Here is a 14773-nt window from a genome sequence, read left to right on the forward strand (position 1 = left end):
AGTAAGTAGGCAAAGACAGTGACAAGACAATGCTCTGATCTATTGTTATTTTTTTATGTTGACGCAGCCATGCATGTCATTCTTTTATATGTGGTGGTGTTTATGTATACACATGTGCCCTTCCCATTGAATAAAAGATACTTTGCACAATGAATGAAAATTTATTTTACAAAGTTGCTGTACTGACAAAGGCGTGTTGTAATAGTTGGCAGTAAACTTAGCACAATGTCATTTTTTCAATGAAGGTTAGTAATGTCAAAATTTAAAAAAAAGTAGGAAGACTGTGAGTCACTTCCACATGACTAGGGCTCGTGCCATGTCTCGGTTATTTTCCGATTGTGAGTCACTTACACATGACTAGGGCTCGTGCCATGTCTCGGTTATTTTCCGATTGTGAGTCACTTCCACATGACTAGGGCTCGTGCCATGTCTCGGTTATTTTCCGATTGTGAGTCACTTACACATGACTAGGGCTCGTGCCATGTCTCGGTTATTTTCCGATTGTGAGTCACTTACACATGACTAGGGCTCGTGCCATGTCTTGGTTATTTTCCGATTGTGAGTCACTTACACATGACTAGGGCTCGTGCCATGTCTCGGTTATTTTCCGATTGTGAGTCACTTACACATGACTAGGGCTCGTGCCATGTCTCGGTTATTTTCCGATTGTGAGTCACTTACACATGACTAGGGCTCGTGCCATGTCTCGGTTATTTTCCGATTGTGAGTCACTTACACATGACTAGGGCTCGTGCCATGTCTCGGTTATTTTCCGATATTTGCGTCTTGTTTTTCATGTTCACATTTCTGCCTCAGCTTTGTTGAGATTGCTGATTCTTAAATACGTGGTTCCGGACACACACACACAGACACACACACGAACACATCTCAAAAGATAAACTTCTTAGGGGGGTAAAACACAATGTTTGCATATTTTCATTATCGTAGAAATAATGTTAGTATGTATAAAACCTTCCTTAAGATATTTATCTTCCCTTTCTCTTTACCTATAGGTTTTAAGGACGAAAGATTTATTGGCTGGTTAATCGCCGGACTGGTCGTTGGTTGTATTCTTTATTGTCCGGCTCAACCTCCGCCAGGTTTGTACATAACGAACATTTGTGTCAGTATCTGTGTCTGGCGAATAATGAATAGATGGAAAACTGTCTTTGGGGTGGAGGGAATTTTGACTTATGGGGTTAATGAATGACATATACTGTTTTATATGAGGACAACCATCGAGAAAGAGGAAAGATATATAGAAAAGAGAAGACATTTACTTTAGGGGCATCAGATATTTACTTCAAACGGTATTTGAGGGTACCATAAAGTTGATTCTATTACAAAGCTTTACTGAACTAACTGTGTGCTTCTCTACCCCTTTCATACATGTGTAGATAGAACAATACCTGTGATTGAGTGTCCTAGAGACATGCACCTGTATGCACCGGCGCTGGAGACGGAATGTACCGTATCCTGGACAGAGCCTGTAGCGTATGATGCTAGAGATCCTGATGTTTCGTACGTACACATACAATCGGTTTCTATGTCACTGCAATATAGCCGTAGTGCCAAAAAATGCTTTAAAATGTTAATTTAGTCGCTTTCGGCAACGTATAAACAGGTCGGCAATGATCTTTGTAGAAAAGCCCACATAGCACAGGCATTTCGCCGTTTATCGTCAAGTAGTGCCTGCAGAGATTACGTCTGAAGCTGACGAAACCGTTTCATAGCAAGCAACCCAAAACAATCCAAAACTATACAAACGTCATTTTCAGGGTTACCAGTGACCCGGTGCCTCGAAGAAGCTAATGCAGTCAACCTTGCGCCTGGCCTGTTTCCAACTATGGTTGGGAGCAATTTGGTTGTGTTATGGGAGGCCATAGGCAGGTGGAAATTGATTCCTTCGGGGCTGATAGAGGAGTGCTGGTAACCCGGTGCTGAGAGTTATCCCTTGAGAAGAGAACAGATCAATGCTCTATAATTGTTTAAATCTAGAGAAAATGTATAGAAACTGAGAGTATAAAATAAGTATTTATAAACATAGGACCAGACGGGATCCTGAGTGGCTGAAACCAGGTGAAACATTGAAAGCCAGCGAATGGCCATACAGCGTTAGATATTCTGCGACCGACGCTTCTGGTAACTTCAACTCCTGTTCCTTTCTCATCACTGTAAGCGGTAAGTAGATTACTACCTCCATGAAAAATGGAGGGTTTGTTTTTGGCGTGTCTGTCTGTGTGTCTGTCTGTCTGTTTTTCCGTCTGTCTGTGCTTGTGTTTAAGCACATTTGTAGCCAGCATATGCAATGTGCGTGGGTGTAGGGTAGGCAAAGATCAATGTCAACTTTGGGCCTCAAGGTGGCTGACCCTGGCACTGCAGCAGAGCTTCCGGTTTTTGTATCTTTTTGTCCTGCGTATGTTGTGCTCTTGATTTTTCAGTGGTAGATAGCTTTTCCTGACAAGTCTCCCTAGCAGCTTGTTCTGGAACTGCAGGGGGAGGGGGTTCTGGCGAAACCTTTCAGGGCAGATAATTTCACAAAGGAACGAATTATGTATTTTTATGACTTTTGGTATGTCGGTAGCTTAGACAGATATCTACATTATTGAATGTAAATTATGAGAATTATTACCTAATTTGCATAATTAGTAAGGAAATTCTGTAATTCCAATGTTTTACATCATAGTACTTTGATACATGTAATGTTTACAATTTACGGCAGGTGGAATGTCACCAGATACCAAGTTTGCAAATATGAAACTAATTTATAAACATAATTAATTTGAAATTTTAGCGGTAAATGATGGTAATCACATACTTGGAACATCTGGAAATTAGTCTAAAGTTAACATCGCGATTCATTTGTTATATCAATGTAGGGGTCATTGAATTAAATAAGACATTTTAGTTACATTTCAAGCCAATATTTCATGAAGGTATGGATTGTCTTCATATTTTTTAAAAAGGTGGGTAGGTCTTAATAAGACCTAGACATGATTAGAGATTTGGCGCCCTGGCGTCTTGTTATACTACTACAGCTGAACTTCTGGTTTCAATATACCATTAACGAGACAAATTAATGTCACAAAACTTAGTTGGTAGGTAGCTCTTGTGATGGGGAAGAAGTGACATACCTTTGCATAGCTATCTTCGAAACATCGTGGTTGCTTGTTGAAGTTAAAACTCTTCTCTTGCAACACAAAGGTAAATGTTCTCACCTAGAGCTTTTGACCAGTCACTCCGGACCTCTTCTTCTGCCGGTGGCAGTTAAGTGAAGGGTAATGGCCTCTAATGAAAATAGCTTCTTTTTGCTGTTCATCTAATTATTTTTTGTATTGTTCGACAGTCATACGGTGCCCACATCCGACACAGCAACAGCACATAGGTCGTCTGGTAGAACAAGGAATAATGTTAGTTAAGTTCTACCCTGACACAAACGATTACAACGTACTTCTTGGAACGACTTTCGTAGCGACATGTGCTTATGGATATTCCTTAAGTGACGAATCAGCACAAAATATGAGGACATGCACTGCTTCTGGGGCATGGGATGGCGCAGACGTTACCTGTATAAGTAAGTATATGTATATGTTATGCATATATCTGCCTTTTTTTTTTAATATGCTGCGTGAAGACATTTATTTACTTTCATTGTGTTTTAAACACGTATCGCTGTCTAGATTTATCTTGCCGGTGTATATAGCTAAGCACATTGTAGTCGCAATCGGAATGGTGAGTGACTTATCAAAAATATTGTTAAGTTAAGCTGCGGTCACAACCCGCCATGCGTGCTTTTTGTCCGTATGTTGTTTTTTTTTGGGGGGGGAGGCCACGTCTGCTACGTTTTTCTGAAAACATGATGAAGGAGTGGCGTCGACGCACGTCACACGCACGTCACTTGCACGGTTGCGCAAAGTGTAAAAGTGGGGTCTGCACGCCAAGTCTGACCGTGAGCGGTTGCGTGCTTCGTACGTTGCGCAAGTGGTAAGTGAGGTGTACATGCTTACAACGTACGATCTCTGTGCGATTGCAACTTTACCGTAAGGAGGTCGTCATCACACGTGCTTCTTCCCCACGGTACGTACGGGGCACGCGCGTCGCTCGTACTCGCACGCACGGGTGGTGAATCCGCAGACCGCACGTAGAAAAAAAGTTTTACATGCACTTAAAGTTCTACGGGGTGTCTGCATGCTCCCAAATCCGTAGGATTCCGTACGGAGGTGGTACTCACCACGCACGGATGCCCTGCGTTTACCCACGTTTTTGCATGTAGACAGCACGCAGAAGCACGTACGGCGGGTTGTGCCTGTAGCATTAGATACAGGTACCATATATTTTAAATCCTGAAATATTCTTAATTTATTTGGATTTTTAACTATATAAGTTACATCTTTCTAGAAGTACAATGCGAACCACTAAGGCCGCCATTCCGAGGGAGAGTTTCCTGTACCGACGAATACAACTTCCTCAGTGAGTGCACCTACAGCTGCGACGAAGGGTTTGACATACCGAGTGGGATGAACCGAGTACGAGTGTGCACTGCCGCTGCAGAATGGACGGGCAATCAGCCACAGTGCAAAGGCAAGTGGAACGTACAAATTCGAAACTGGATTTTTGATATACAAAATAGCTATTGTTTATGTAAAAAAATTACTCTTTGATCTTAGGACATATCAGAGTGTTCTCCTTTTAAAATTATGCAAGAATAGAGCTTGTAATTAAAGCTGTATGCTTCCAACGTACTCGGTTGGGTTAAGGCGGCCCAGGCTTATAAAAAAGAGATATTCTATACAGACTTAAACATTTAACCCTCAACAGTACACCTTCCTCGACTGATTAATCTGTACACCTGGGGTCCGCGCGGACCCCAGAACAGTTTTTTGCTAATTTTTAGAAATTATCAACATGCTACCAGCTCAATTGCTTTGCAAACTGATGTGGGAACCTCCTTGTCCACATCACATACAAAAATCATACATTTTGAACTTTTTCTATTTTTTGGTGAAGAAAAGAAGACAAGAAGAAATACCCGATTTTTAAACCCATTTCAGACTGAAGGGGCTTTTGAGGCCCAACTTTGATCTCAGATAGCGGCTGAACGGCTTGCGGTAGAAGTATCAAATTTGGAGACCTTTCCTAAAATGTCTCTGAAAAAAAGTTCATATTAGTTTAATACTGGTAAGTTGATGTTTTTTTGTGTTGTCATGGCAACGGGTTTCTAGCAGGCAGTTTTTTTGAAAATAGAAGTAATTTTGGTTTAAACATAAATATTTTCTGAGTTTTATATTAAATTACACTTCTTTTCCAACATTAATAACATCTTACATAATTAAATATAAGTTAGATCATTTAATATGCATAGAATATGCTAATTTGATGACGTCATTGGTCAAAATCCAATATGGCGGACTATATTATTAGCTCTGACGTCATATGACGTTATAATTACACCAAAGTTATTAAAATTTAATTCTATTACTACACCATTCTTTGAAAACTTGGTAGACATACGATGAGTGCATAAAAACATATGAAAACGGAAATAAGGTAATGTATAAGAACGCCAGTGTATCCATTATGATCGAAAGCCGGCTGGGGTCCGCGCGGACCCCAAAAGAAAATCAGATATAATTTTTTTTATAAATGGTAGAAACGGAGTTTTCTGCACTGTATTGAAAGACAACTTTGTGGGTGACAATTACCTAAAATTTCAGAAAAAAATCTTTAGAAACAAAAAAGATATTACAGAATATATAGTGCTGGGGTCCGCGCGGACCCCAGGTGTACTGTTTAGGGTTAATAGCTTGATCGCACCATGACGAAACTTAAGACACTTTTAGTAGTACTAAAACACAATGATTAAAAGTTACTTCAGTTTTTCTACTCCTGGATTTGGGGTTAAGAATACAAATTTTGGTTAAACTTAGCCGTTTATTTCATGAATCTATGCGCAGGCGGCAGCTACACCTTTCATCGTTGTATTTCACAAGATGAGAGCCAAGCCCATACAGATTATTTTTGTCTTAGGCGTTTTTTTTTTACTAATAAGATTAGTTTTTTGTTTTGTTTTTGGGTCAAAACCACAAGAAATTGCTATTTCTTTGCAATATTACTTTAAAATCGGCCCAGCAAGGAAAATTAAACACTTATGAACAATAGCCTTAGGCAAATTTAATAAGAAAGCGATAAACATGGATTACTCTAAAGATCAATTATGTTGTTTTCAGCTGCGCGTAAAACAGTTTAAGTCACAATCCGTGAGTACAGTGCGTAACAACGCGGGTTTAAGGGGAAACATACAAATGACCGCAAGTGACCCCGAATTCGAACACGCGTTCTATTCGAATAACATCATATTGAACATGGTGGAACATGATTCGGGTTTGAAAAACCGTCTGTGGCCCTCGTGCAGACACACGCCCGAACTCGAACATTAATATCAGCCTAGGCCGCCTTAATCTAACAGTAGCTTAGAATGACGTTGAAACAGATTATCTTTTTTAATCATTAGTATAGATATATGTTCTGTTGGTTCAACTTGTAATTCTTTGCTATTATAGCATTTTTCCATTACATGTATTGCAGATATCATGAGGCCAAAAATCATTGACTGCCCAGGGCCTCTCATCATTGAGTATCTAGATATGAACGAGCAGGATGTATCTGTAGTTTGGGATGAGCCGACAGTAGTGGACAACGCAGACTTCAGCATCACGGCAAAACTATCAATGGGGCAACCACCAGGGTCATCGTTCACTGTTGGGTCCCATTCAGTCCTCTATACGGCAACAGACAGAGCAGGCAATGAGGCAACTCCTTGTGAACTCACGGTGTCAGTTAGAGGTGATAACCGCATTTTGATTTAACCTCAAAAATTGTCTTTGACATTGAAACGGGACTATGACTTTGATTTATTCTGTTTCTGGCGCTTTTGGATTTTATTTATCTTATATATGAAGTATATATATATATTATGTAAATGGTTCTGATAAAGTAATTAAAAACCGTTGTTTACATCGTTTAAAAGTACTCGGTAAAGATTCAGAGCTGATGTAAGTGCACGTAAATGATGTTATACAGAACAAGCAGAAAACGTACATTTCAAATAACAAAGTACCCTTGATGTATGACGGAAAGAGTAAAAATACTGTTTTCTTCGCTATGTTTCCAACACAATCTGAAACATTTCAATGACTGAATGTATTTCAGCAATCACCTGTCCAGTCATACACAAGAAGCCGTACCAACTTGTGTCATGTCCTGGCGGCAACTCGTACGGTTCACGTTGCGAGTTCTCGTGTGAGGATGGGGCCCAGCTCATCGGTACGAACTTCTCGTACTGTATCAAGGAAGGGGACCCTCCGGTTGGCTACTGGGATTGGGAGCAATTGGAGGGCAGCCAGCCTAAGTGTGAAGGTAATGATTCTCACATTATAGGTTTTTTTTTAATTACACTATTTCCTTAAACATGTGCTTTGTGTTTGTAAACTTTGTTAATCTTCTAATTTGAAATGTAGTTATAAACATAATGACATCTCTCCCCCATGCTTACTTTTCAGGACATCCATGCCGACCTCTCAGAGTACCACAGAATGGAGCGTTGGCTTGTGATACATGGCTTTACGGTAAACACTGCACAATGCTCTGCAATGACCAATATGACATCCCACCAGATCGAGATGAGCCAGTAAGAAACTCTCTCTGGGTTTGCGGAAGCTCGGGAAACTGGGACTACCCGGACCCACCACACTGCTCAGGTAACCACCCACGATTATTTAATGGAGAAAAACAGACGATATAAAGTTAACCTACTCTCTGGTACTTATAACTAGCAGTTATTTGTACGGTCACCTGAGAGCACGTTGCTTGATTACTTGCACTCTGAGTGAGAGAGTAGACAGTTTTTATGTGCACAAACTTTAAAATTTTGAGAGCTAATGGATTAATAAAAACACAACGCAAAAAAAAGCTTTTATGCTACCAGTATTTTACTATTTGATAAAATCGTTAACTTTATACTAATCCAATAAGTTTGTATGTAACATTGTTTTAGAATTTCCTTACATGCTACATAAGGATCATGGTATATTGCTACAATGAACAATAAACTATTTTTTTCGTCCCACTTTTAGAAGATAAACGTCCGAATAGCATCACACTACCCTCCGAACTTCAATACTTCATTGGAGACTGTGGGACTGCTGACACACAGGAACAAATCAGACTAAACTTTGTCCAGATATTTTTAGAGTCGGCATTTGGCTTTATTTGTGTTAACCTAAACTGCGCAGTAGATGATGTTAACGTTATCTGTGGTGAGACCACTGGACGAAAAATTGCAGATGCACCAGTAAACTCATCTGAACCATTTGTACTAACAATTAAGTTTGACTTTGCATTGCCGATTTCTGGTGACATTTCTGTGTACGAGGGTGAACAGGTACTATATTCGTTAGCGGAGGAAACAGTCAGACTTGCCTCTTCAGGAAATTGGACATTGAAGAATCTTACAGGGTCAGATGACTTTCTGAACATGAAATCCTTCAAACCTGGGCTGAGTGAAATTCAGTGCCCAGTCGGCATGGAGCCTCGTTACAACACGCTTTCTTGCGGTAAATATTTTTTTTTATCTTCCCTAAAAGTTTGATTAAGTTAAATAATTGCAACATTCTTATGATAATCATAACCATAAAATATTACATAATCATGATCGTTACCTCTACGCGTAAGGAACTAATTTGCAATTTTTCGCTTTCTTAAATATTGAAATCATCTTCTAAATGACATTTCTTCTCTACACACAGTTGGGTGTTCTGTGGGGACTTTTTACAACAGCACAGCCAAGCAATGCCAAACGTGTCCAATCGGCAGCTACCAAGACGAAAGCTCTCAGCATAGCTGTAAGAGATGTCCTTACGGACAAAGCACCGTGAGCGAAGGAGCAAGCAATAGCACCGATTGCAAGCGTGAGTATTAAAATAAGAACTACTTTATAAGTTAACCTATCCACGAGATGAAAGAATACCTACTGATAATATAAGTTATACAGAAGACAATCAATCCAAGCACATGGCAATGATACGTAACCTGTGTAAAGTGCATCCTAAAGTCGGAAAAAATAAACATAGATTTTATAAAAGTCTCTGACAATAATATAAGTTATAGAGGAAACAATAAATTCCAGCACATGTCAATGATATGTTATATTTTTGTTAAGGGTGCATCCTATCCTTAAATGTATTATAAATCTTATAAAAGTCTCTGAGAGCTGTGACTTGTTTTGCCGAAAATCGGGATTTCTGAAGATCTGTTTGAATTTCAGTTGCAGCAAATATTCTAAATTACCTAAAAGTTTAAGGTAAGGCAACATAGTTGTGTACAGTTCCATGACACCAATCTTTTTTTTTGCAGATGAATGTAAACCAGGGACATTTTCATCAAATGGCGTCCAGCCCTGTACTCCCTGTAACAGTGGTGAATATCAACCAACGCGTGGTCAGTTGTCCTGCATTTCCTGCCAACCAGCTACTACGACATTGCTCGAAGGAGCGGTCAACGCGTCAGCTTGTGAGAGTAAGTTTGTATATATCTCTTGAAACTTTAATGGATATATCAACCGTGACATTTCGTTAGAAATGTAATGTAAAAAGTACACACACAAACAACATTAAATTAAAAAAATCTAGATGGACGATGTTTTGCCTGCTATGCATGCAATACCACCTCAAGCCACAGACCTTTTTTTAAATATCAAAGTCATAGCTTGTGCATGGCATGGTCTTTGCAATTTTGTCCTATGTTTTAATTAACTCTTGACCAATCAAGCTCTTGTGGTGAGGGCACCAAATGTTCAATCAACCAATGGTGTTTTTTGTCATAATGGTTGAATTTTTCTTTTTTTTTCAGATTTTGATTTCCAGTTTCCATCGCAAAATCAAAATTATTCAAGTTATGTTCGCTATGGTGATATGGAGTTCAAAAACTCCAGCGGCATCACTGTATCTTTCTGGCTTTGGTTTGATAAAAACTGTGACCGAAATGCATCGATTTTCTACTACCATTGCGTTGACACCGCTTCTGATGGTGTGGGTAATGCATCTGCCCTGTACCCCTGTCTGTACATGAAATCACCGCACAGTCCACTCTTCGGACTAAGAAGGTGTGTATATGATTAGTGATGTTTATATTTATCTAAGGGTGACTAAACACATCTGAAGATACAATTTACAATAGGTGATATCACGGTATGGGTACAATATATTGCTTTTCCTCATGCTGCTTCTCATTTTTCTTCTTGTCCAGCCAAATTTCTCAAATAGACTAAAGCTCTCCATTTTTGAACCAAAATACCTAAAATTCCATACGGATTTAGAGTTGGTAAATACATTTAGGTTTTATTTCTAGATTCTCTTAGAAAAAACCTATTTGAAGACAACGATAGTATTTTAAATTGCCCAAAAAGTTATTGATTATCATAATCTATACTTTTTGGATGATTGCGCGGACCTTTCTGTTTACACGCTGACTGGTACACTACGACTCTTGAAGGTTCCTTCTTATATATGAACTAGAGTTCTACGATCACTTACCTTTGCCAAATGATGTTAGCCTGTATGATTTATTATGACTGAAATATTAATCCTCATAATTATGCAAATAGGATCCTAAATTGTAAAAAAGATATAGCTGCTGATCATATTATACACCAAAGCACAGTGTTATCTTAAACAAGAATGCCATTTTAGCATTTTCTCATAAATTATGCAAATGCGGTTGTTATTTGAATAGGTTATATTCACCTTCAATTACCTTTTTAATACCCTAAGTATAAAATTCCAGGCAGTTACCACTTTGGAAGTATAACGTTTTTATTAATTACCCAAATGCATTTGCATAATCGTTGTTTCTCTTGTTCTTAATTAATATGGCACAAGCTTGAATAGTCCTGTTATAAAATGCAGCTATAGAGTTTCTATTGAGTTATAGAATTTCCTCATAAATAATGCAAATAACATCCCTTTTTGCATAATTGTAATATCAGTATCTCAAGCATCAATTAAGCTAACAACATACCAAAAATCAGAACGATCCGACAATCGGTTCTTGAATTATCCTGCTTTAAACATTTTAAACAAACGCCCCTGCAGTGAAAATATAAATTTCTTGTCGAAGGTAAAAATGAAAAATTAATAAGAAGTGAAATGATGTTGCAGAGATAACGACACTGTAGAGATTCAGACAGGAACTACTTTGCGCCATGAGACCTGGCACCATGTTGGAGTCGTATACAGAACCACGAACAACACGTACACGATTACTGTTGACGGGTCCGTTGTCACCGAAGGCAGTTTTACGCAACGGCAACAACATCTTCAAGAAACTATCAATCAGCGTGGGTCATTATGGCTCGGATATCACATTGCTGATGGTTTGTATCTTATCCAATTTTTTTTTGTTTGTACTCGTAGCTTAAAGATTGTAGAAAAATCAAGCCATTTAAATGTATTTATCAACAGCAGTTTAGAATGTTTGGTGATTACACATGCATAGTTTTATCTAAAGAAAATAATATCAATAAATTGAATTATATAAAAGAGTGCTTTATAATCACATTCTTTAAGTTTGCATACCTATTATGCCCGTGTAGATAAATTTAGAAATAATGATTGATGTGGTGATTATTCATTTACTAGGAGAACAAAATGGAATGGAACCATTTGCCGGCTTCATCAGCAACGTGAACATCTGGAGTCATGCCAAGAACGAGTCAGACCTTCTGGACATGGCAAGAACGTGCGTCAACAAGGATGCTGGAGATGTGCTTAGCTGGTCTCAACTTGGCACAGCTGAACAAAGAAAAGTGTCGCTCCAAATCCCAAGTTTGTGCGACGGTAATTATAATTTAATTTATTGTTTATAATCAAATATTTCAATTCCTGGCATTGCCAAATATTTTCTGGTATGTTTTTGTTTTTGAATACAATTGGCGTGTGAATTTTTTGATTTTTGAACATTCATACTTTTTACAAGATACTTATGGTTCTTACATAGATAGGTATTGGCTAGAAATGAGATAACAGCTGTTATCTAGCCTTAAAAACACATTTTTTGTTTAAATGCTGACCTGAACCTTTCGTATGCCATACAATTGCAGTTGTGTTTAAGTTATTTTAGAAAGTGCATGGCGATTGCGACAAACCAGCAGGCTCATTAAGTAGCCCTCCCAACTGAATTTCTTTTTAGGAATATACTTGCACACTTTAAAACATGGCATAAGGGTTAGAGTAGCTAAAGTGTAAAACCTGTTTCAGATAAACTGACTCCTGTTAACGCCCATCTCTATTTCCTGCAAAGACACCGACGAGTGTGCATCAGCACCTTGTGGTGACAACCGGTGTGTAGATCAACTCAGAGACTACAGTTGCATCTGCAAGGCTGGTTTCACAGGGCAAAACTGCGAAATTAACATCGATGACTGTGAAGACAACGTGTGCCAGAACAACGCTACCTGCCTGGATGGTGTAGGAAACTACACGTGTCTGTGCTCAGAGGGGTTTGTTGGGGACTTTTGTGGAGTGGAATCAGGTATTTATCATCTACGACGAAATCTATTTAGGGGAAGTTAATGCGACAACCTGTCACATTAACTTCCCTTACACCTACGTGTAAGTGCAGCACCGGCCCGCACGGTGCAGCTACGAGCCGCACGGTCCTAGCCCTGATCCACACAACACCAACATCGTCTCAAAAACGAAAGACAAAGCTAGAAATTGCCCATTTTGAAAAAAAAAATGTTGGACAACATTAAACATCCACGGCACGAAAAATGATATTTAAGCACGCTTAAACACAGCGTAAAGGCCGCGTTTCTTCCCACTTTCCGCACCTTTACAACCCCTAAACGCGAACGTAAAGATTGCCTTAACGTGGACTTTCCGGAAGTTCGGAAAGGGCATTTATTTTCCCACTTTCACGGCGCCTTTCCGCGACTTGCAGATGCTTAAAGGCGTAGTTAAGCACTCTCTTTCCGTGTCCTTTACCGCGAATCCTTCACGGAAAGCATGCGTTTATTCTGACCTTTCCGTACTCTTTTGGATACCTTTACAATTTCTTTACGTCATGCATTTTAGGACGGAACGTGCACGGAAAGCATGCGTTTATTGTGGCCTTTCCGTAATCTATTGGAGACCTTTAAAACTTCTTTCCGTCATGGTTTTCGGGTTTTGCAGTACGCTTAGAGGTGCCGTAAAGTACCCTTAACGTGTGTGTAATATTGAAGTTTATTTTGCTTTATTTGTGCGTTTATTTGCCGTTAATAAACAGTAAATTTCTGTGCCAGGGCTAGCCTTTCCTGCCTTGGTAGACTGGCTGGATCGGGCCGTCGGTCGCCTGGATGCCAAAGTCAAAGCACACTAGACCCACAGTTATTTTTTGTGGGTCTTGCATCCAGGCTAGGTCGTCGGGCGAGTTACTGCCCGAGCGGCAAACTTCCCTCGGGGTACTCCCCCGTACCGCTCATGTAGATCGGCGGGCATACCGCCATGTTCCGCCGACGGGGACTGGCTGGAGGCCCGGTCCAGACTGGCTACCAGGGCAGGGTTTTCTTTCAGGCTGTATCCGAATGCACTATTCCAAGGACATTATACTGTCCTTGACTATTCCAATTCCAGTGTCCATTTGCCCACTATTCCATGTGATATCGATGTGGTCACCGCAAGAGGAATAATCCGATGACTTGTTCCTGCGATGGTCAGGTCGCGTTCTTGTTCAACTTCTAAATCTGTGCTGCTCCCGGTTAGGACGATACAATACGGCCGTGATCTTCCCCTTCTGCGACGTGACATGTTCAATATCTCCAATCTACGCCATTCCACAGACTTGTACAGAATGGTAGATTTGTCTTAGTTCCGTCGTGGCCACTTCTGGTGATAAAAGCAATGTCTCGGCCACAACTTGCGGGTTCAAACAAGTCTAGGCCTCCATCGAGTAGACGCACAGCAAAATGATTACTGGTATTTTCAGTAGATTTGAAAAACCCACTCTTGTCTATCATTGGGTAACGCCCTGTCACATGACCTCCTCCTGGCAAACAGGGCGGAGATTCCCCAAACGGTCTTGTCATATGAATGGTGTTCGGGATTGTTCACGGGTTGGTAATGAATAAATATACATTTGGAAAACAAAAAGGAACCTCGTTGTCTGAACACAACAAATAGGCTAAAGACACTAGAAATACTAGTAATGCCTGTGCATTCATGATTTCTTAACCGTTGAACACTTGCTACAAAGCATATTCAAAATTTATAAAGAAGAAAACATTGGGCCGGCAAAAAATGAAAGTAGCTTAACAAATTATACAAGGAAGGGGGAAAGTTGGCGGAAAGCTTTTTTAAGAAGAAGGAAAGAAACCGCATGCTTTCGGAAAGCGAAGTATATAAACAAACAGATATAGTCTACAGTAGAAAGAGCTCCGTACGTACTGACACCGACCATAGTAAACTTCGGGTAGGTTGTTGACTGAAACTATGGGTTCCAGGCTGATAACTAAAGAATCGTTAAATCTAAAGGACAACTAAAATAGTCCACAGTTACCCAGTATTATGGTCTTTCTCGGTTTGAAAAAGATTTTATCTGTCTCGAGTTAAACATATTCTATGAGTTCTAAATGTTCAGGAACTCAGTACATACAGGGCCGTACATACGCCCCGTGCATATAGACACGGACCGTAGTAAACTTCGGGTAGGTTGTTGACTGAGAAATTATGGGTTCCAG

General features: G+C 39.7%; 1 protein-coding gene across 1 annotated transcript in view; it reads left to right on the forward strand.

Moving 5' to 3' along the window:
• The first annotated feature begins 1403 nt into the window (after positions 1–1403).
• LOC109464138 (sushi, von Willebrand factor type A, EGF and pentraxin domain-containing protein 1-like) overlaps positions 1404–14773 on the forward strand; it is a 19189-nt gene continuing 5819 nt past the window's right edge. The window contains exons 1-14 of the mRNA XM_019761077.1: positions 1404–1521; positions 2048–2181; positions 3347–3574; positions 4399–4581; positions 6586–6843; positions 7210–7416; positions 7560–7757; positions 8133–8612; positions 8805–8966; positions 9412–9573; positions 9907–10159; positions 11214–11428; positions 11694–11891; positions 12355–12585. Coding sequence (XP_019616636.1) covers positions 1433–1521; positions 2048–2181; positions 3347–3574; positions 4399–4581; positions 6586–6843; positions 7210–7416; positions 7560–7757; positions 8133–8612; positions 8805–8966; positions 9412–9573; positions 9907–10159; positions 11214–11428; positions 11694–11891; positions 12355–12585 — 2998 coding nt within the window. The 5' untranslated portion in view covers positions 1404–1432. The remainder of the gene's footprint in view (positions 1522–2047; positions 2182–3346; positions 3575–4398; positions 4582–6585; positions 6844–7209; positions 7417–7559; positions 7758–8132; positions 8613–8804; positions 8967–9411; positions 9574–9906; positions 10160–11213; positions 11429–11693; positions 11892–12354; positions 12586–14773) is intronic.

Source organism: Branchiostoma belcheri, unplaced genomic scaffold (genome assembly GCF_001625305.1).
Source record: "Branchiostoma belcheri isolate BF01 breed outbred unplaced genomic scaffold, Haploidv18h27 scaffold133, whole genome shotgun sequence".
Lineage (NCBI taxonomy): Eukaryota > Metazoa > Chordata > Leptocardii > Amphioxiformes > Branchiostomatidae > Branchiostoma > Branchiostoma belcheri.